Source organism: Pteronotus mesoamericanus, unplaced genomic scaffold (genome assembly GCF_021234165.1).
Source record: "Pteronotus mesoamericanus isolate MK-2021 breed Mesoamerican mustached bat unplaced genomic scaffold, CSHL_Meso_final contig_1203, whole genome shotgun sequence".
In the NCBI taxonomy this organism is placed as follows: Eukaryota; Metazoa; Chordata; class Mammalia; order Chiroptera; family Mormoopidae; genus Pteronotus; species Pteronotus mesoamericanus.
In genome coordinates this window covers 448,698-468,886 of record NW_026555043.1, presented here as the reverse complement: position 1 = coordinate 468,886, position 20,189 = coordinate 448,698, and the positions used below count along the sequence as shown (strand labels likewise).

General features: G+C 42.7%; 1 protein-coding gene across 1 annotated transcript in view; it reads left to right on the top strand.

Annotated features, from left to right (window-relative positions):
• The window catches only part of AGBL1 (AGBL carboxypeptidase 1), a gene marked incomplete at its 3' end in the record, with an annotated part of 285,253 nt that overhangs the window by 73,226 nt on the left and 191,838 nt on the right, over positions 1-20,189 (top strand). Inside the window, exons 14-16 of the mRNA XM_054585108.1 lie at positions 137-285; positions 1,688-1,775; positions 10,338-10,482. Coding sequence (XP_054441083.1) covers positions 137-285; positions 1,688-1,775; positions 10,338-10,482 — 382 coding nt within the window. The remainder of the gene's footprint in view (positions 1-136; positions 286-1,687; positions 1,776-10,337; positions 10,483-20,189) is intronic.

Genomic DNA, 20,189 nt, shown 5'->3' with positions numbered 1-20,189 from the left:
TGAGCTCTGGATGATAAGTACCATTTACCAGCCCAAGTCTTCGATCTTCCAGCAAGAACCCAAGATGTGTAGACCTTCAGTGCTGCCAGTTACCTTAAAGACTTTTAACCCTCTAATCTGGCTTCCACTCTTGCAGGTTTGAGTATGACTTGTTGGTCAATACTGATGTGAACAGCACCCAGTACCAGCAGTGGTTCAACTTCAAGGTGAGCGGTATGAGGGCCGCCATCCCTTACCGCTTCAACATCATCAACTGTGAGAAGCCCAACAGCCAGTTTAATTATGGTAGGAGCTCTTGGGGAACAGAGGCTTTCTGGGTAACACTGGGGATGATGTCACTTTGTGAGTGTTCAGCTTGTTACCAGAAGCCCTGCTGGCTTCCCAAAGGATTTGAAGTTGGGGTGACACATTTTGGGGGCCAGGCGTGGCAAGATGGTGGCCAACACATGGCAAATTGCTACTGTGGAAGGGGAAGCCGAAGAACCCCATTCTGCCATGGGACATTACCGCCGCCCATAACACCCCACGACTTCCTGCCTCCCTTGCCTGGCCTGGAACTTGCTGGGGCTGCCGAGCCCTCTCATTTGTCCCTTCTGTCTCCTAAATCCCACAGCAGCAAATGTATTGACCTGTTGGTCACAGACAGGCAAACAGTACAATCCAACATTGATTTAGACCCAAAGGAAACTCTCGAGAAAGTTTAAATTCTCCTGAATATCTGTGTGAGATTCAGAGGAGATATTCAAAGGATTGCTAACTAGTAGCCCAGATTTATTTTGAACATTTGTAGGAATGGGAAATCCTGAGTGTTATTGCTGGCCCATACACTAATTTATTGAGTGGCTCTGAGTAAAGAATAAATATTCCCATATCTCCAGGTCTGAGCACAGGATACTGTCTCCATTTTATACTAAAAACAGACTCCTGCTGGGATAGAAACAGGAAATAAGATCCTTGATTCTTGCCTTCACTTTGTGTGACTGCTGTAACAAATTGTCCCAAGCTTAGCAGCTTAAATCAAAACAAATATATTCTTATAGTTCTGGAGCTTCCCTGGGCTTAGTCAAGGTGTTGGAAAGGACACGCTTCCTCTGGAGATGCCGGTGGATTTTCTGCTTCCTTTTCCATCTTTTAGAGCTACATTCCTTGTGTTTCTGGGCTCATGGCCCCTTCCTTGAACTTCAAAGCCAGCAGTGTAGCATCCTCAAATTTCTCTCTGCTCCAGTTGCATTGCTCTTCCTCAGTAGTCGAACCCTGCTAAGCTCCCCTCTCATAGAGACATTGATGATAGCCCTGGCGGGGTAGCTAAGTTGGTTAGAGCATTGTCACAATACACCAAGGTTGTAGGTTCCATCCCCAGTCAGGGCACATACAAGAATCAACCAATGGCTGTATAAATAAGTGGAACAACAAGTTGAGGTTTCTCTCTCTATCCCGTCCTTTCTCTCTCTATGAAATCAATTAAAAACAAAAGACATTTGTGATTGCATTTAGGGCCCATCAGGATGAGCCCCACATCTCAAGATCCTTTAATCACACCTGCAAAGTCTCTGTTGCCATGCAAGGTGACATTCCCAGGTTCCTGCATTAAGACCTGGGTGTCATTGAGGGCCATCATGCAGCCTGCTGCAACTCTTTGCCCCCTTCTCCTTCCCCGGCATTTTACTCCTGTCTTTATTCTGTGTAGGGATGCAGCCAACCATGTATTCTGTGAAGGAGGCTCTTCTCGGCAGACCCACCTGGATACGGACGGGCTATGAAATCTGCTATTACAGGTGAGTTAGAATATTGTTAGTTTCTTCCTACTTCTCCCTGTTGCTCTTGTAAACCTCAGCCATCTGTGCTGCTCAGCTATACTTGTCACTGTCCCTCTGGCAAATGCCCTGCCTTTCTGAAGCATAAGCATGTTATGCGGCACCCTCTGTAGACCGCGAGAAGTAGCTTTTGACTTGCTGAACATGGTCTGTCTTCATGTGAGCACATGGACGCCGGCAGACCTTGCTGGATATTAGAAGTTGCACAGACTCAACCTGCGATTAGTGCATCAAACTTCAGCTCTTCACCTCTGTCCATTTTTTTTTCAGTGAGTAAAATGTCTTAAGAAATTCTAGCCCATTCTTACCCATCCTATCCTACAGTTTTACAAAGTAGGTGAGAGTGAATATGTGACAAATACACATAGTAAGATTATTTCTTTTTAGAAAAAATGAAAGAGGGAGGGTCTTCAAAATTCATCTTTAACCCTTGACCCCTAACCATTTTCATCATTTTATCCTGTAAAATTGAAATGAACTTTAAATTATCCATAGTTTTTGATTAAAGAATTCCAGACCTATGAGTTTGCTTATTTGTGCATTTGGGAGTGGGAAAATAAAATACAAACTAGTAAGAAAAAAAAAAGAGAGGCATAATTAGAGTGGGTAGAAAATATATAATTAATTCTCATAGCTAATTTAAAAAAAAACTGATAGGCTAGTACTTATTCTCTTGGATAAAGTAAGTCTTACCTTCTCCTAAGATTACAGGAGACCCCTTAAAAACTGCAGTCAGACATTCTAGAGTTTAGGTTGCTGTCAGTGTCAAGAAGAAACAGAGTATTGTGCACTTAGGCCCCTTGGCTTGTGAGGCGTGAGGGCAGGAAAGGACGGGAGAGGTCAAGGTTTTGTTGCTCGATCTGACACAAAGCAAAAGTCTCCGCAGAGACATCAGTCGCCTACAGACCATGGAGCTGGGCTGACGGACCATGCCTACTAAGACTTGGCAGTCTCCAGTCCTTGATGGATTAAGATATGGGCCCAGGTAGTGTTTTCATTATCTTCTTTAGAACAATTGCAAAATATGGTCATTTTGTTGGCTTTTCCATTCACCTGTATAGCAGCTCCCCTCTGGCCCATCTACCTAGAGACTTGTAGGATCTTTCTGTGGTCCAAAGAGATTTAGACTAAAAATCACTTCAAGGTAATATTTTTCCCAGCTGCAGGGAAAAATAATAAAAGCCTAAATTTGGACCTTTGTGTGTCAAGAATAGCTTTTACTGTTCTCTGATAAAGGTGACCCTAAATACACATGAAAGACCCAGCTTGTAGCCAGCCTGGATGTGGAGCTTAGTTTTGGTATGAGGTTGAACAAACATAACATTTCGCATCCTCTCCTGGGGGGCACAGCTCTCGCTGGAGCCCGCAGATTTGTGGGTGGGGAAGGACCAGGCTGCAGGGGACTGAGCATCTGTCTGCTAAGAGAAGGGAGAAGCCACATATCCAAGAGCACAGCCTTGGCCTAAGGAAAGCCAACATTAATGTTAATAGCTTTTAGATTCATTAACAAGACGATTGTTACATGATTAGAGAGGAACAGAGGTAACATGAAAACCATGAATGTATAATGTAATTCATTTTTCGTTTTCCAGCCATGAATACAACAGAGATAAATGGATGATTGCTACATCGCAGTGTAGTTTGTTTTACAATTATTCACCACATTATGTTAACATATTTCCAATGATGTGATCTGAAAACAGGATAGATAGGTGTATCTGTGTTCAACCACAAAATAGAACACTTCTCCCTAATACGGAACGCCTTACAGTATGCAGCATATTTCTCCCTTCTACGAATCATAATCTTTGGGTCTGTCTGCTTTTAGAAGGCTTTTTTTTTCTTCTTCATTTCTGCCTTTATTCTGCCTAGTGTATTAATTGGGAGAACTTTACCTCCTCATTTCTTTGTCTTCCATATGCCCTGTGGAACTCAGAAATTCTATTTCTGTCATGCTGTTAAATTCTCAGATTTAGTGGCATGTTTTAAAGGGGGCGACAGGTTGCACATTGTTGAGAGAATCACGAGTCATAGTGATTCCCGAGTATGTGATATGAAAGGGTCAAAGATAAAATGACACTCCAAAGTAATATAATATTTAGTTATTTCAAAAAGTGACAGCAATGAGGATCTGTTAGGGAGGAGGGCTGGCTGCTTTGTGGATCCTCTCGTCATCAATTAGAATGTGGTCTCCAAACTATTTTGATAAGTCATATTTATGCATGTACTTCCAATATAGATTTGTTCATATGTCATTTTTAATCATGTACACATTACTGCACAAATATGTACATTAGGACACATGCAAAAAGTTAAGAATTTTAAATGAAGAGAAAAAGATGAAACAAGTAATAATTTTAACTGTCTACCTAGGTTACTCAGTTGACCCTTGGGCATGGGGGTGAGGGGTGCTGATCCCTCCACCCCCTGCACAGTTAAAACTCCACGTGTAACTTTTGACTCCCCCAAAGCTTAACTACCAAAGGCCTACCGTTGAATGGAAGCTTTCCAGATGCTTCAACAGTCAATTTATACATATTTTGTGTGTTATATGTATTTTATACTGTATTCTCATAGTAAGATAAGCTAGCAAATTAAGAAAGTAATATGGAAAGGAAAAGACACTTATAGTGTTTACTGGAAAAAAATGTATAAGTGGGCCCATGCAGTTCAAGCCTATGTTGTTCAAGAATCAGCTGTATTTTTAATACTATTGATAACTTAGAGCACTTAGGGTTTAACATAAAAAATATAATGTAAATAGTCTTTTGGATAATTTTGAAAGATTTTGGTTAACTTCCCAGGTCCAATTAGATTATTTCTATGCACACAAGACTTCTTACGAAGGAGCTAGTAATAAGGGTAGGAAGTAGGCCCTGCCCATTCTTCTATTTTCTTGGTCATTACTGCTTGAAATTTAATAATGTTGTCATGTTATGGCTTCTAAGAAGAATTTTTTTAAAAAACCCAACTAATTGTTTATATTGTCAGGTTTAGTTTAATTTAGATAATGTAATCTGTAAACCCACCAACCTAGGCTCGTGCAAACTTAAATACCTTTCTGGAACCTAAAAGCAGTGAGGTGGTGAGCTATTCCTACTCCTCCCCCAGAAAGCCTCCTCTACAGCCGTCGACACTTAACTATCTGACATACAAAAACTATAGAGGGCAAATGCAGTGTCTTTTTCCTGCTGCAGCCTGGACAGCAGCAGAGCAGAGTGGATAAGATCGCTGTGTTGTGACCTAGTTGGTTTACAATTCCTCATCACATTACATTGACTCAGACTGAGTAAGGGCAGTCTTGTCAGTCTGCAGACTAAACCCCAGACAACTCAATCTCTTTCTTATTACCTAGATCATAATAAATTTAAAGGGAAGTTCTCATACTTTCTCCCTGTGTGCAGTGGATCCTCTTGCCCCTCCCCCGAAGACCTCCTTCCCTTCTAAGGGGTCCCCGCTCCCACCCACCGTGCAGACCGCTAGGCCAGAAAATGAAAAGTGACCCTTGAGAGGGAGCGATGTTAATGGGCAGGGTCATTTCTTCACACCTCGCCTGGAAGACAGCCTTGTTTCCTTCCCTGCGGTTGGCTTCTCCCTCTGCTGTGCCCAGCCGCACACCTTTTCAGGTGCTCTCCCAGCTCTGGTCTAAAGTCATTTTGCTGCTGAAGGGCAGAGGCAGGGTAGCAGCCTGCCCTGAGGGCCATGTAATACGCAACGGCTGATCTCTTCTGACATTTATCTCCGCCCATGAGAGGAGCGGAAACGGCACACTCATGAAGATGAATGGCATACTGGGGCTCCGCCACGGGGCTCCCTTCTGAAGACCTCAGGAGAGAGACTGGGAATTATGGAGAACATCAGAAATGTCTCAGACGTGTGGAAGTCTGGCGACTGGGCTGCCCTGCATGGTCAGGTCCCTTTAAGTGAAATGAAATGACGCACCCTTGTTAAACGGAGCCATCGTCATTATGAGATTGTGTAATAATCCGCTATCTTAGCATTTGCTCATTTCATGCGCACAAGGAAAAAAATGACTTCCCAGTATTTTTTAAAGTACAAATGGAAATATATTGAGTTTATAACTATGCACTTGTGTACTTTGCTCCTTGCTTCATTGAAAGCTTTATGATTCAAAAGTGCAGGTCTTTCTGAAGATAAATGGTTCAGGGAACGGGAAAGCAAGGGGGTAGCTTTTAACCAATGCGTGGCTGCATCTATCCAACCTCATCTTTGACCCAAGGGGACTTATCTGGGATCTGGCAAGTCCAAGAATAGGCTTGATTGCACCACGCTTCTTGTCCTCTTAGGAGAACAGGTGAAGGAGAGAGAGTTCTTGGAATCAAACTCCTACCATTCACTAGTGGTGTGACCTTGAGCAAATTATTCCAGCTTTTCCCAACCTCACACTCCACAATTGTAAAATGGGACTAATAATGTGTACCTGATAGAGAGATTCTGAAAATGAAATGAAATGAGATCAAGCATGTAGAGAGCTTCGGGCAGTGTCTGGTGCATAGGAGGTGCCCATGAATGTTAGCAGCTATGATTGATAGTGGAAACATCATACCAGCATCAGATACCAAGGACATGAAGAATTATAGTGATATGGATCATTTTCACTGGCTCTCATATGGATTATTTTAGACTTTATAGGCAGCCCTGATTTATGAAGACCAGAACTTCAAATTCTTACTCGATGAGTTCAGCCAAAAATCCTCTTGTCCTTTTATCCATTTCTAGGGAAAGGTGATATAATAAAGAAAGTCTTGGTTTTGAAGTAAACCCCCACCTGGCATGGAATCCTGCCAACTCAGGTGCCTGTTGTAAGGAGTTGCTCAAGACACTTAACATCTACAAGCCTCAATTTCCCTGTCTGTATATTGTGTATAATAATATTTTGCAAAGAGATCATTAGGGTTAGACATAAAATATGTGAAGAATTATAATTATGACTCCTGTAATCTTAAGTCTGTTTAATTCTATAGACTTTAACAGAAGAGCTGGGAAGTTCAGGTACTGTGCCAGGCATGAAGATATATGAGTAGGCATAACCCTGCCATGAAGTGTAGGCAGTGAGGGTGAGGCACAGTGTGGCTACCTGGGAAGTCATCCTGAAAGGGGAAGCACTTGAGTTGAATCTCGAAGGAAGAAGAGGAGTTGACTTGGCTGAATGAAGAAGGAAGGAAGAAGGGGTTTTCCATATGAAGGAAGAACATGGGAACCATTTAAAATAGGGAAGATGAGTGTTACTGCCTTGCAAACATCCCTCAATATGTTCACATCATAGTCGGGAAAACAAAAATAATGTGTTGATGGACCCTCACTTTATCAAGGACCTATTGAATGATAACAAGCCAAGCGTTTCACTTTGAAGAAGGTGGACTTGGGAAAGTGTAAAGGTCCCTGGTGGTAGAGTGGTTCTCTGGATCCTCCTCCTACAATGCAGCCACCAGGAGAGTCGGTGGGGAATCCTGACGTTTGCTTTAGGTCCGACTAGAGTTTAACCCCCAGACTAGGGTGGTAACTGGATCTCCCTTAGCTGAAACTTATCCTGAGTGAGGTGATACCCATTTTCCTTAAATTTCAGTAGTCTGCAACCATCCTGGGAGGGACTGGCTTATCAGTAGGGAACTTTTAGTCTTGTCCACGAGAATTCTGCCTGCCGTGTGTGTGTATGTGCATGTGCATGCATGTGCTGGGGGTGTGAAAAGTAGATTTCATATAGCTAAAACCACCATTCAAATTAGATGAAAAAGCTGTGGTACATTTACACAGTGGAATATTACTTGCTCATAAAAAAGAAGGAAATCTTACCTTTTGAGATAGCACAGATGGACCTGGAGAGTATTATGCTAAGTGAAATAAGCTGGTCAGAGAAAGACAAGTACCATATGGTCTCACTCATATGTGGACTCTAACAACCAAAATAACAAAGTAGGAACAAGACTCATAGATTCAGAGAACAGACTGACAGCTGTCAGAGGGAGGGGAGTTGGGAGCTAGGTAAAAACGGAGAAGGGATTAAGCAAAAAGAAAAAGAAAAAAAAAACCCCTCATAGACACAGACAACATTATAGTGATGACCAGAGGGAAAGGGGGTGGGTAGAGGTAGACAAGGGTAAAGATGGGATAAATGGTGAGGCAAGGAGACTTGACTTGGGGCAGTGAACACGATACGCTATACAGATGATGTGTTACAGAATTGTAATTTGAAACATAATTTTATTAACCTCTATCACCCCAATAAATTCAAGAAAAAAATAAAAAGAAAATAAAGCCACCATGCGAATCCCTGATACTTCCCTCAGATCCCTAGGACCTGGGCCCACAAGAGCTTGAAAGCTAAGAATTATCCCATTTGATTTCTCTTTCCATTTCACTGGCTGCTCCTCCCCCGTAATCCATGTTTGGTCTGACTGGAGGAAAGGGCCCCGTGATGGGGGTTCCACATCCTCATTTTCCTCTCCCTGCCTTGATCTCTCCCGTGGCTGGTGCACCGAGGTTGAGTTTGCTACGGGTGACTGTGCCTGTGATTTCAGCGTAGTGATTATTGCGCAGTGGGAACACTAAACAGAAGCATGGCTCATGCCAAGGGAAACCACTCCCACCGGCCATCAAGGGCGTCCGTTGGTCTTCAGGAGAGCTGCAGACAGCCCCCATTGTTTGTAGGCCCAAAACTGGGAATGGCGAGGGCACAGGACGTTATGCTCCTGTTTGCCTTTCCATTCATGATTCTGTGTATGTGGTATGCGCATGTGATGTGTGTGCTCACACATGGCTGCTCACAGGTGAAACTCTCCTCCACGTTTTGATTGGTCATCTAAACTTGCACCCTTTGATGGCCTCGCCTCACTTCACTGGTCCCTCCCGTTGTACAAAGGTGTCATTAACTCTCTCAGTTTGGGGTAAGCAGAACGGCTGTTTGCAGTGGGGCCTTTACGAGTGAAATCAGAAAGAGAATAAAAGGCAGGGCCTGTGTGGCCTGCGTGCTTTCTGAGCGAACATCTGCTTCATTGAATGGCTCCTAATAACCTGAGCTTTTTAGCCGGGAGAAGCTACAGAACGTTGGGGAAATCGGGATGGAGACTCAGTTAGGGATCAAGACTCAGAGGGAGTCTAGTTCTGTCACCAAAAAAGAAACCGGTCCTGTTGGTGTGATGCTGCAAAGCTGGGTGGGATACTCACCAGGGCCTCACATTGTTAGGGGGACCCTTCTTTCCTTAAAACGACCAAAGCTCCCAGGTGCCATGTTGGAAGAAACTGAGGCAAGAGAAGTGCATCAGGCCATAGTCCGCGGGACTCCCAACTCTCGCACTCTCATTTCTAGTGTTATATGTATACACATCACATACACAGAAACACAGAACCACAAGAAACAAGACTGGAGGTTTCCTATTTCACCCTTTCTTGTTTACTTGATTTTTTTTTTTTTTTTTTGCTTTGGTGAGAGGTGTTACGAAGGTAGCAAAAAGGCAGAAAAGAATAATCTGTGTTTTTTATATTCTGCAAGCACACCCAGAATAATTATCTATTTTCCCCCTCTCCCCGCCCTTTCACCCAAGAAAACCCCAAAGCACAATGGACAAGTAAACCAACCTTGTAAGTGTTCTAAGGTAAAATTACATCTTTTGGTGCCTGGGCCCATTTTGCATTACAATGCGGCCTTGATGATAACATTTCTCAGGAAAGCCGGCACAGCTGTCTCAGCATCAACAGGCGAGGCCAGCGCGCATCTGGCGGCACGGGGGGAAATATTGTTCTGAAATGTACTTCTGGGGGCAATTTACTTTGATGTTGTTCTCTGAAGTCTCAAAATTGGTTCTTCATCTTTGACAAAGGAAAAAAAAAATGCACTCTCAAGCTAGAAGAAGCCGAACCACGTTTGGGATGAGAAATGTGGTCCTTTGGGAGGAAAGGATTGTATAGAAGAAAGAACAAAGGCCTTGCAGACTGACAGATCTGGGTTTGAGCCCTGAATTGACCCCTTATTGGCTTTGCACAATGGGCTGTGGCAGTGATAACATAAAACGGCATATGTTCCGTTTTGATTTGGAACTCAGTAGTTAGTCGTGATTGCTAATAAGCCGCTTGGCAGGTGGAAAGGAAAGGAAGAGCTGTACTCTATGTTATCTGGGGAGTAGCAGAGGTTGGGAAAACCCAAATTTGGGGGCAAAAGTGTACGCCTGCAGTAGAATCCCAAGAAAAACAAAATTATTCATATTTTTTTCTATTTTGTAATTCTGTTTCCTCTATCAGACACTCTATAGCCTCTTTTGCAGATACAGCAAGGGAAGGCCGGTGGCGTAATTGCCACAGTTAGGAGGCAGACGGACCGGCCCGGACATCGCTGCATTGGCTCATGGCCTAGCAGTACCTCTCTCTGTTTTCTAAACTTCACCCACAAAGTGTGTTGAGTGACCATTGTCCTAGTATATAACACAAGAGGTTTATAGCACCTAGCACCTTCAATGACTGATTCCCTCGCGTCTCCCTCATTCTCCCCTCTTCTCCTTTCTCTTCCAGGAATCATTACCGCGAGAGTGCAGCTGTCACAGCGGGAGCGTCTAGGAAGTGTTATTACACCCTCACCTTCGCCGTCACCTTCCCGCACAGTGGGGACGTCTGCTACCTGGCCTACCACTATCCCTACACCTACACCGCCCTCATGGTAACGCCCTCTTCACCGCCCAGCCCTGGCAGGGTGGAGGGGCTCTCCGCGGCTGTCCTGGAAACATTCAGGAGACCCTGACCCCAGGGGAGCCAGGGTCGGTTGTTACTGACTTAGTGCCTTTAGATTTGTCCCATCTCTTTCTCTCGGAAAGAGTCCGAGGCTGAGGTCGTGACCAGTGACATTCTAAAGGCCCAGATGACATGCTGTGCCTCTTTTTGGCAGGTGGAGTGTAGGAGGAGGGGCGTTTTTAGGGGCTCTATCGTTAAGAAGGCCTCAGGTGAAAATACAAAGTAGTGAGATTGGAGGGAGGTTGTCAAGTGGAAATGGGGTGAAAGCACACGGGGAGCGGCAATGCAAAGGTAAAGGCTGTGGACTCCTTGCGAGGAGTGGAGCAGGAAGCAGGGAGGCAGAACCCGGAGAGCCTCCCTGAGCCTGGGAGCAAGCAGCCGCTTAACTGTGCTGGCGGTTGCCCTGGCCGGGGCTGCCCGTGTTGGAAGGGTCCAGGGCGCGCAAGGCGAGTATAGAAGGAAACACCGAAGGACTGCACTGCGGCCTCTGGTCTTTTTATGAGAGGCATGTGGGGTAAGTCAGTCCCAACTTGCAGGTAACACTCTGTGTTCTCTCAGGCCCTGCTGAAGGTCCACGAGACAAATTTGAGCAAACTGCTTAAACCATGCAGTTTTCTGTCATTCGGAAAAGCTGGCACACGGTCCCTTTCCCCTAGCTATTTCACGGATCTCCTGAGGATTAATGAGCTACAGCATCTTCTGTAGAGCACTTTCATCCTCTGTGTTAATGCAGAATGTTATTAGCATATTTATAATAATATGTGTATGTATGAGTGCATATATCACTTCGCCTGAAGGACGAGCATTTTCATTTTAAGTCTGTGATAAGGAGTTGGAAAAGATAATAACCAAGAACATCTTTGCCTCCAAAAGGCATGTTCAGGTACAAATGAAAATTTTTTTACTCCGTCGAGAAGGCATATCTTAAACCACTTGGCTAACTGCTTCCTGAACGTGCGTCCGCCCTCCTCTCCATATGTTCTCTTGCCTAAGGAGAGAGTTTTACTGTTTTCCAGATTGCAAGAGATGCACAACTAGTATTATTTGTGTATCACACTTAGAGATCTCAAGAAGTTAATCCAAGAAAGACGCGTCACAAGTGAGGCTATAACAAGCCGTGTTTGTTACAAAACATGGTTGTTGCCTTCAGGGTCCCAGAAGAGGCGACATCATAACCGCGCCCCCCCCCCCCCCCCCCCCCCCCAACAGCTTCTCCTTTTGTCTCACCTGTGCGGCACTGCACGTGCAAGTGTCCTGGGGAGGGAGACTCCTTTCTCCTTGTGTGTTTGCCTTTTCTGTTGGGGGCATGATCCATGGGTCCAGGAGACTCTTCTTGTCACTTGTTAGACTGTCTTGCATCCTGCTGAGATTCTCAGTAGCAGTTAGAATGAAACTTTAGAATGCAAAGCGGTTTGGGAAATTGTCTAATTCATGCCTATGGTTTACGGAGGCCAGACTCGCAGCCTAGAAATCCCACGTCTAGCTGGTGGCCGAGCAGGCAACAGAGTGCTGGCCTTTGTGCCCTTTCTTTTTTACTTAGAAGAACATAGAGAAATTTAGAAGTTGTGCTGTGGAATTGGGTCAGTGCAGTGTCCTTGCTTGCAATGACAGACAATAGCTACCACAACGCAGTCCACTTTTTTAGTTGGCAGGTAGTCATCGAGGTGTGTGATTGTGTAATCTCTGATGGTTCAGTTCATCAGCCCATGGTTTTTTGTGTAACGCTGAGCACCATGGATGTGGTTCATCTGGACAACATGGCTCCTGAAACATGGTCTCCTTCTCATCCCAGGACACTCTGATTTTGTCAGGTGCCGCAAGCTGATTCAAAGTTCGCAACTCCTTCAGCTAGGCCTTGACTGCACCTGGCTTCTCATATTGAATTTCAGATTTTGAAGCAGCTCACAGGCACTTAGCAAGAACCTTTCCTGGGAAAAGAATGGGACCGTGTTTGGGAAAAACACTGTCCAGCATCCAAAGCACTTAGTGTTATAGGTAAAACTCACGGGATGGTTACTTGAGCTCAACCATTAGAAAGAATATAATCGCATGACTTGAAGACTATGTGTACCTATAAAAGTGGACTGAAGTTGTAGCAGCTATTGTCTGTCATAGCTTGGACCAGGGGGTCCACTTACCTTTGTGAGCTTGTCGGACCAGACAGAGCATAGGATCTGAAGTTCACAGCTAACAAATAGCTTAGGAGCCTTGGGGCTGGTTGCGGGGGGTGGGGGGGGGGCGGTAATTTCTTCTTGATGGCGGATAAAATCACAAGAAAAGAGGACTCCTTTTCCCCTCATCAGTTGGTCTCTCTGAGGAGGAGAAAGCATTCTTATTAATTGATGCTTCTTGGGTTGTTACTTGGCCTATGGACTGTGAATCTCTTCCCACTAGGAAAGCATGAGGAGACTTAATGAGAAAGAGACAGGAAAAGAGGTACCTCCTTATTTCTCCGAAATGAGTAGAACAGAATAAGAAAGACAATTTGTTACTTGGAAGTGAAAAATGCACATACTCAGTTAAAGGTTTTGCATTTCCAGTAACGCACAGTCTTGTCCTCTCTAGGTTTAACACAATAGTAGACTCTGTGACTTCTCTTAAAAAACATCTCCTCCCATTATGGACAGAATGAGTACATTCTGTAATGCACACTAGTCTTTTTTTTTTTAATTTTTGGACATGTCCTAAGGAGAAACAGTTTTTCTTCCAGCAGATCAGTGATAAATTAAATGTGAATGATACCCCAAGGGCAGAATTAACTGTATGATACTTGTGGGTTATGCAGAGGGGTAGAAAATACACTTATGTGAAGAATTCGCAATTTGTAAATCTCTCAGAATATGGATTATATCTAATAAGGATAGACATTTTTATAGCAGAGAGGACATGTGTGTTGGATGTTTTTCAACATGAATATAATTTGGCAACTTTAAAAAAAATTTATTATTCTCTTAGAATGAGAGAATTAGTATTTGGTTCTTTCAAATTGATATCTTCCAGATGCTTGCCAGGAACTCTGTCGGATAATTATCTAAATTAGAGTATTAAAGCTAAAAGAAAGAAATACAATATTATTGTAATTATGAAGCAAGCACAAGGGGTTCTATTGTAATCATCCATATCAACCTATCAATAATTGTAATAATTCTTAAAGTGTTGTTAGCAATAGTTGCCTTTGGATTGTGTTTGTAAACCTATAGCATCGGCTGAAAATAGGAACCCAAAAGGGTTTCTGATGGACATTTTAGGGGTAAGAAAAGGGGATCTCACTGTGAACTTAAAACTGTATGAGGTGGCAACAGACAAGAAAAGTGATCACAAGTAGAATCTGTTTGTTGGAAGAGCCTCTAGCTCTTAAAGGGTGGAGTAGGGTTTTCACTAGACATCTCTCCCTGCTGTGGTGGAGGCTACCAGCGTTAATTATCTTTAGAGATGAACTGGAATGTCGCGTAGGCGGGGAGGGGGAGAGTGGGAGAGGGAAACAGGAGGATTAGAATGCCATATGCACAGTCTCTTATAAAGGGCTCAGGATAAAATAAAGAGCTCAAAAACGTGCCAAATGGGAAAAGTTGACTTACATGAAGGAGATCAAAGATGCAATGAGCAAGTCATACATCAGCGCTGTCAGGTAATCAATAGACAGAGACCTGTCCTTGGATGGGCTGCAACAAAGTACCGGCGCCAGTCAGGGGTCCCGATGTGGAGGAGGTGAACGGGGAAGGCCACTCCGAAGGAGCCAAGATGTGCATGAAAATGGTGGCGCCATTGACCACAAGGGCCCCTGAACTCCAGGGTCTTGAGCACAAATGAAGAACAAGTTTTGGAGTCAGACAGGCCTGGGTTTGAGTCTGTGCTCTTGCCATGTAGCCCTGGGCAAGCTCTTTAACTTCTCAGTGCCTCAGTTTTCTCGCCTGTAAAATCAGAAATGCAAAAAGCAGTTACTACATGGGTTGTTATGAAAATTAAATCGTGATACATGGGAAGTGTTAGCTAAGGGTCTACATCCAGTAAGCCATACTAGGTGGGAATGATTAGACCACTTATTCTCTCTCTCTCTCTCTTTTTTTTTATGATGACATGATTACTGTCTACATTGGACTGATGGAAAGATACCCATTCCGTAATTTATAAAAAAATTAAAGTTATGCAAAAAATCCAAATAAAGGACCAAAAAGAAATAAATATAAATGCTACTGATAGTTGTAAAAAAAAAATAAATTCAAATAACCAAGAAGAAATAAGTACACTGGTTAGTGATAACTGTCTTAAGGTACTCAGCGATAATTAATTTTTCTTTACTCTTTTTTCCAAATCATCAACAATATAACATCATTTATTTTTAATGGAAAAAGGATATGAAAATCATCTTTTCTTTCTAATAGGCAAATCTGTGAGTAGACACCTAGAGACTAATTATTTCTCTTCTTAAAGTGAGTCTGTTTAATGTAGGGGGAGCGCTGTCGGCAGAGGGGCAGTTTGAGGAAGCCCATTAGAACTCGCGTACAGCATGTTCTGTTGCTTTTGTTTACTTTCTCTGATGGGTGTGTATTTAAAGTGACAGCTGAGAACTAGGCAGCACACAGATAAAACAGGCTATCTCCTTCGGGGTGAGCTTTCTTCAGAATTAGGGGGACAGAGAGTACCGCAGGACAGAGGGTAACAACAGGAAATGATTTCTGAGTGCATAGTACTTCCCGCCCTATCAGCAGCCCTCAGCAGGGTAGGCTGCTGCAGTAAGGTTGTGTGTCCCATGGAAGTTATAAAGGAGCAGCTGATGACGGAGAGGGGCAAAAACTCCCCTGAAGAGGCACTGAGTAGGCCGCAGGCGAAGTTACCAGCAGATGCGTTTCATGGATAGGTAGAATTTCTCTTACAAAGGTGACCTCTCCGGGCGTTTCCATAATCGCCTTGAATTTATTCCCATTTTTATAAAGAAACCCACCCCTGTGGCTTCTGCAGTGCTGTCATTATGGCCGGTCATTGGCACATGCACTCAGGCACCTGCTTCTCTCATCAGCGCTCCCAACAATGTCCAGTTAGACATGGCCTGGCTGGGCCTGAGACAGTAGCATTTGCTTAACAATCATTTTTAAAGAGAACAATGCAAAGCAGTTTTGGCAAAAAGAAATCAAACAGAAGTTTATCGGTGGTTTCCTTGTGGAAGGCTCCTGTATGCTGAGCCAGAATAAGACCCCAAGAGTGGAGGCGGTGCATATTTGGTGGCAGGTGGCATGGGACAGAGAGTTCATTGAGTGCATTGGGTGCAAGGAGAAGGCTGTCTGAACAGCTATAGTTTACAGAAAATGAGCTTAAGCTAAAAGATGTGAGGTGTTTATTGAGTTGTAATATTCTTATTTTTTAATTTATTGATTTTTTTAGAGAGAGAGGAGGAGGGGGGAGAGAGAGAGAAAGAAACATTGATTTGTTGTTCCACTCATTTATGCATTCACTGGTTGTTTCCTGCATGTGCCCTGACCAGGGATTGAAACCCCAACCTTGGCTCACTGGGATGACACTCTGACCCACCGAGTGACCTGGCCAGGGCCAAGGGGCAATATTATTACTCATTAAAATGTATTGCAATAATAATTAACGGAGAACTCATAGGAGAAGAAAACTTTCAAACCTTGCTTCCTCCTGCATTCACTGCTAGGGAGCTTGCTGAGGTGAAGCTGTTTGGAAGGACAATGCACATGGGTTCCCCCCCCCGCACTTTTTTGTCTCCTATTAAGTGTGTTTAATGACTTCCGTAGACAAAACTGTCTCTAAACCTGCTTCCAGTATCTGATTTATAAAACCTCGATTTTGCTATATTTTTAAGATTTGGTATCAGACACCAGAGAGCTGTGGCCTATTTGCAACTTCATGACGTTACCCAATGATGGTCATTGCTTTCCTAGACAATGCTCCCCACCCCTCAACGGCCTGTCTTGTAAGCACCCTTGTGGCCATAATAAAATGTACAGCAGATCGCCTTGGTGTCAAAAAACCCAACACAAACCAAAAAAACAAACCACATAAAAAAGATTCAGCAAAGGCTGTGTTTCCTGAAGCTTATTCGCCAGTGTCCTAAAATCTTTAGAGAAAAAGGGTGGGATGGCACGTCACTTCATGGAGTGCTCTTCATAGGACTGTGTGGCGTTTCTTCTTCTCAGAGTTTGTAACGCATAGGGAAGAATTGGCTTATGAAAGAATCTGAAAACTCCATCCATGAAAACGTTTTCATTTTCTCTAGTTTACCGTGGTGCTGGGGCTTTGGCTGTGAGCGGCCGCCCCTCTACCCCCCTGTCCCCTTGGTGACATGCTGCAGTCCATTTCGGGGAGGCTGCAGGAGTATTGCTTTCCTAGCTTTGGGAGCCTGCAATCTTGCTAGTAATCGTGAGGCGGGGTTTAATAACAAACAATGCCGGGAGCAGTGTCTCCCAAGAATTTTAGGAAAGCAGTTAAAGTAACTTGGGCGTGATCACAGAAGCTATCATTTAAACCTAGGACTATCTTCATTCTCTTAACTAAGATGCTAATTTTTTTTTACAAGGATGGCTGATGCTCTGATGGGGACATTTTTATTCTTGTCCTGTACCATCTCTCCGGGGATACCAGATGTCCACTTCTTCTATCAGAGCTTTAATTACACTGATTTAATATTGATTTTCTCTTTAATACATGAATATCTTCAGTGACCTTCTTGTAGGAGGATTTTTTCTATTTCCTAATTTTTTATTTTTGCTGATTTTAAGACCATTTTAACTTAAGTCAAACTTCATTTAATTGTTGCCAGAAAATGTGGTTTATACAATTTCTGATTTTTTGGAAAATTTATCAGATTTTTATAGCCCTGTACATGATTAATTTTTGTTACAGTTGCATGGATGCTTGAGGGGGAAAAAAGAATGTTTTCTATAAAGAAAAAGTTTGACATATATCTATAAAAGCAATATTGTTCAAATACAGTATATCATTATTTTTGTGCAGTTGATTTATTTAAGACTGAGGCACTGTCTTAAAGTCTCCCACTCCTAGTACATTTTTCCCTCTTCTGCCATTTTTGCATTGTATATTTCAATCCTATGTTATTTGACTTTTAAGATTTATGAGTTTTATATGTTCATTGTGAATTGTGCCCTTTGTCAAAATAAGATTTTTAAATCCCATTTAATGCACTTGTTCTTGAATATGACTTTGTCATATATTACTATTGTCATGCCTGCTTTAATTTATCTTTGCTTATCCTTTTTGTCTCAATATTTCTCTCTTAAAATATTTTAGTAGAGGCAAGCAAAATGAAGAGATAGTTCAGGCATGTTTCCATATACCTCATGTATTTTTTTCTTCCTTCTAAATAGCATCTCTTATGTGCAGTATGTGGTGGGATTTATAAAAACAAATCTAAAAAATTTTGTCATTTAATAGGGCTGTTTAACCTATGAATAACAGTTTTTGGTGTTACTTCTCTCATTTTGATTTTATGCTGTGTCTTCCATGCTGCTTTGCTTTTTTTCCTTCCCTCCTTCCTTCCCTCCCTTCCTCTGTCTCTCTCTCTCTCTCTGATGCAAAATGGACCAACTGTATATCCTTTGATTTTTATTTTTCCCTTAACTGTCTATAATTCTACTAGTGCTTCCCTTACAGTTCTTAAAAAAAATACTTGGGCCTGTATTTCTTCATCAATAATGACAGTTAAAAGTGAGAGTTTCCTCCTATGTGACAAGCACTTTCCAATGGCTAAATTATAGCAGCCACTCAGTGAGGTAGGTAATCCTGTTGTTATTTACATTTTAAAGATGAGAATATTGAGTCACAGAGAGGTTAACTGCTGAATTTACATAATTTTTCCAGAATCCACAGCCAAAATTGAAACCCAGGCAGTTTGACTCAAGAGCCTGCCCTATTAGTCATCTTGCTATATATGCATATCCTGCCTTACTTTTTTCAAGAATTAAATAAAACTCTGTCCATTACTGTAAGTTGAAAATGTCAATATTTTGTTTCACTTTATTTCTTCTTCACACATCTTTAAATTTCATTATAGAACCAGATCATGGCATTAAAATTTGATGATATGTATTTGCTCCCTAAAAAGTAATTTTTAATGTTTGTCTAATGTAGCAACCATATTTTCAGTAGGCATTTAGGCTTAAACCTGTTTAAGTGGACTGTCCTTTAGAGGGTTCTTTAGTTTGATTTTGCAACAGTTGAACTGTGTCTTCAAGTTCTTACTTTCAGTAATGTTCAGGGGGTAAGTTCCGAAGATCTGAACATGGAAGCTACATTTGTGAGCAAAAATGTGGCTGATGATAGGTTTAGTGGATTAAAATCCTTTCTTTCAAACTCTGAGCAGTACTTCATTTCCTCCAGCATCTAGTGTTGCAGAGGAAGTAGGGCCCAAGAATAATTTTTTGTGTATACATATATGTATGTATATAAGTTTATACATATACACACACACAATCACTTTTTAAAAATAACCTCAATTGTAGGGTACAACCCCTATTCTGCTCAAGAAGAAACAGTGGTATTGCGTTTACGTTGTCAATCAAACACACAAAACTAGGCTTTACTAGACTGAGTTCACTTATCCTTGGAAAGGAGCATGGACCAAGCAATAACATGGCGGGCTCGGAAAGGGCGGGATGAACGTCTCTGGACTCTAGTCCTCTTCACTGGGCACATGTGTAGTCATGGCAGAGGAAGTCGAGCTTGATTTCTCTATTAGCATTGTGCCAAATGCCACCTCCCAGAAGTATCCCCAGAACACCCTGTTTCTAAGACAGACTTGAGTTTATTGCTTACCTTGGTATGGTAGGCAGACTGATGGTCCCCAAAGATGTTCACATCTCCATCCCCAGAACCTGTGAAGATGTTACTTTCCATGGCACAAGGGACTTTGAAGATGCGATTAAGTTAAGGGTCTTGAGATGGAGCGATTGTCCTGGATTATTGTATCAGGTTCAGTGTAATATCAAGGGTCCTTATAAGTGAAAGGAGATAGAAGGGTTAGGGTAAGGAGATGTGGCCATGATGTTTTTGCTGGCGTTGAAGGTGAAGGAAGGTGACATAAAGTAAGGAATGCAGGTGACCTCCAGAAACTGGAAGAGACAAGGAGAGGGAGTATTTCCGGAGATGCCAGAAGGAGCGTAGTCACAGCCTTCTCAACACCTTGATGTTTGCCCGCTAAGACCCATTTGGGACTTTTAGATCTCCAGTACTGTAAGACAATAAATCTGGGTTGCCTTAATCCGCTAAATTTCTGGTGATTTTTGCTACAGTAGTGACAGAAAACTAATGCACTTGACAAGGGAGAATGTGACAATCTTGATAGTGTCTCAAAGGGATGGGCAGAGCTGGGCTATTTATGAAGACCTCAGAGTCTCATTGGAAGGTAGGTGTTTTAATGTGGGAGCTGGATTAGCATTCGGTAAAGACATGGCATAATGGTTTCCGATTGGTGGATGCTGTAAGGCAAGAATTTTGAGGAGACGAGTTCAAAGGGTCTTGGTTTGAAGAGTCAGTTGACCTTTTTATTGAAGAGTTGATGAGATGTTCCTGGAATGAACAACACACTTATTTGCAATTTCTATTTTTCTGGGAAAGAGTTTTCTCAAGTAGTGAAAGGGTGCTGGTGCAGACAGGGAATAA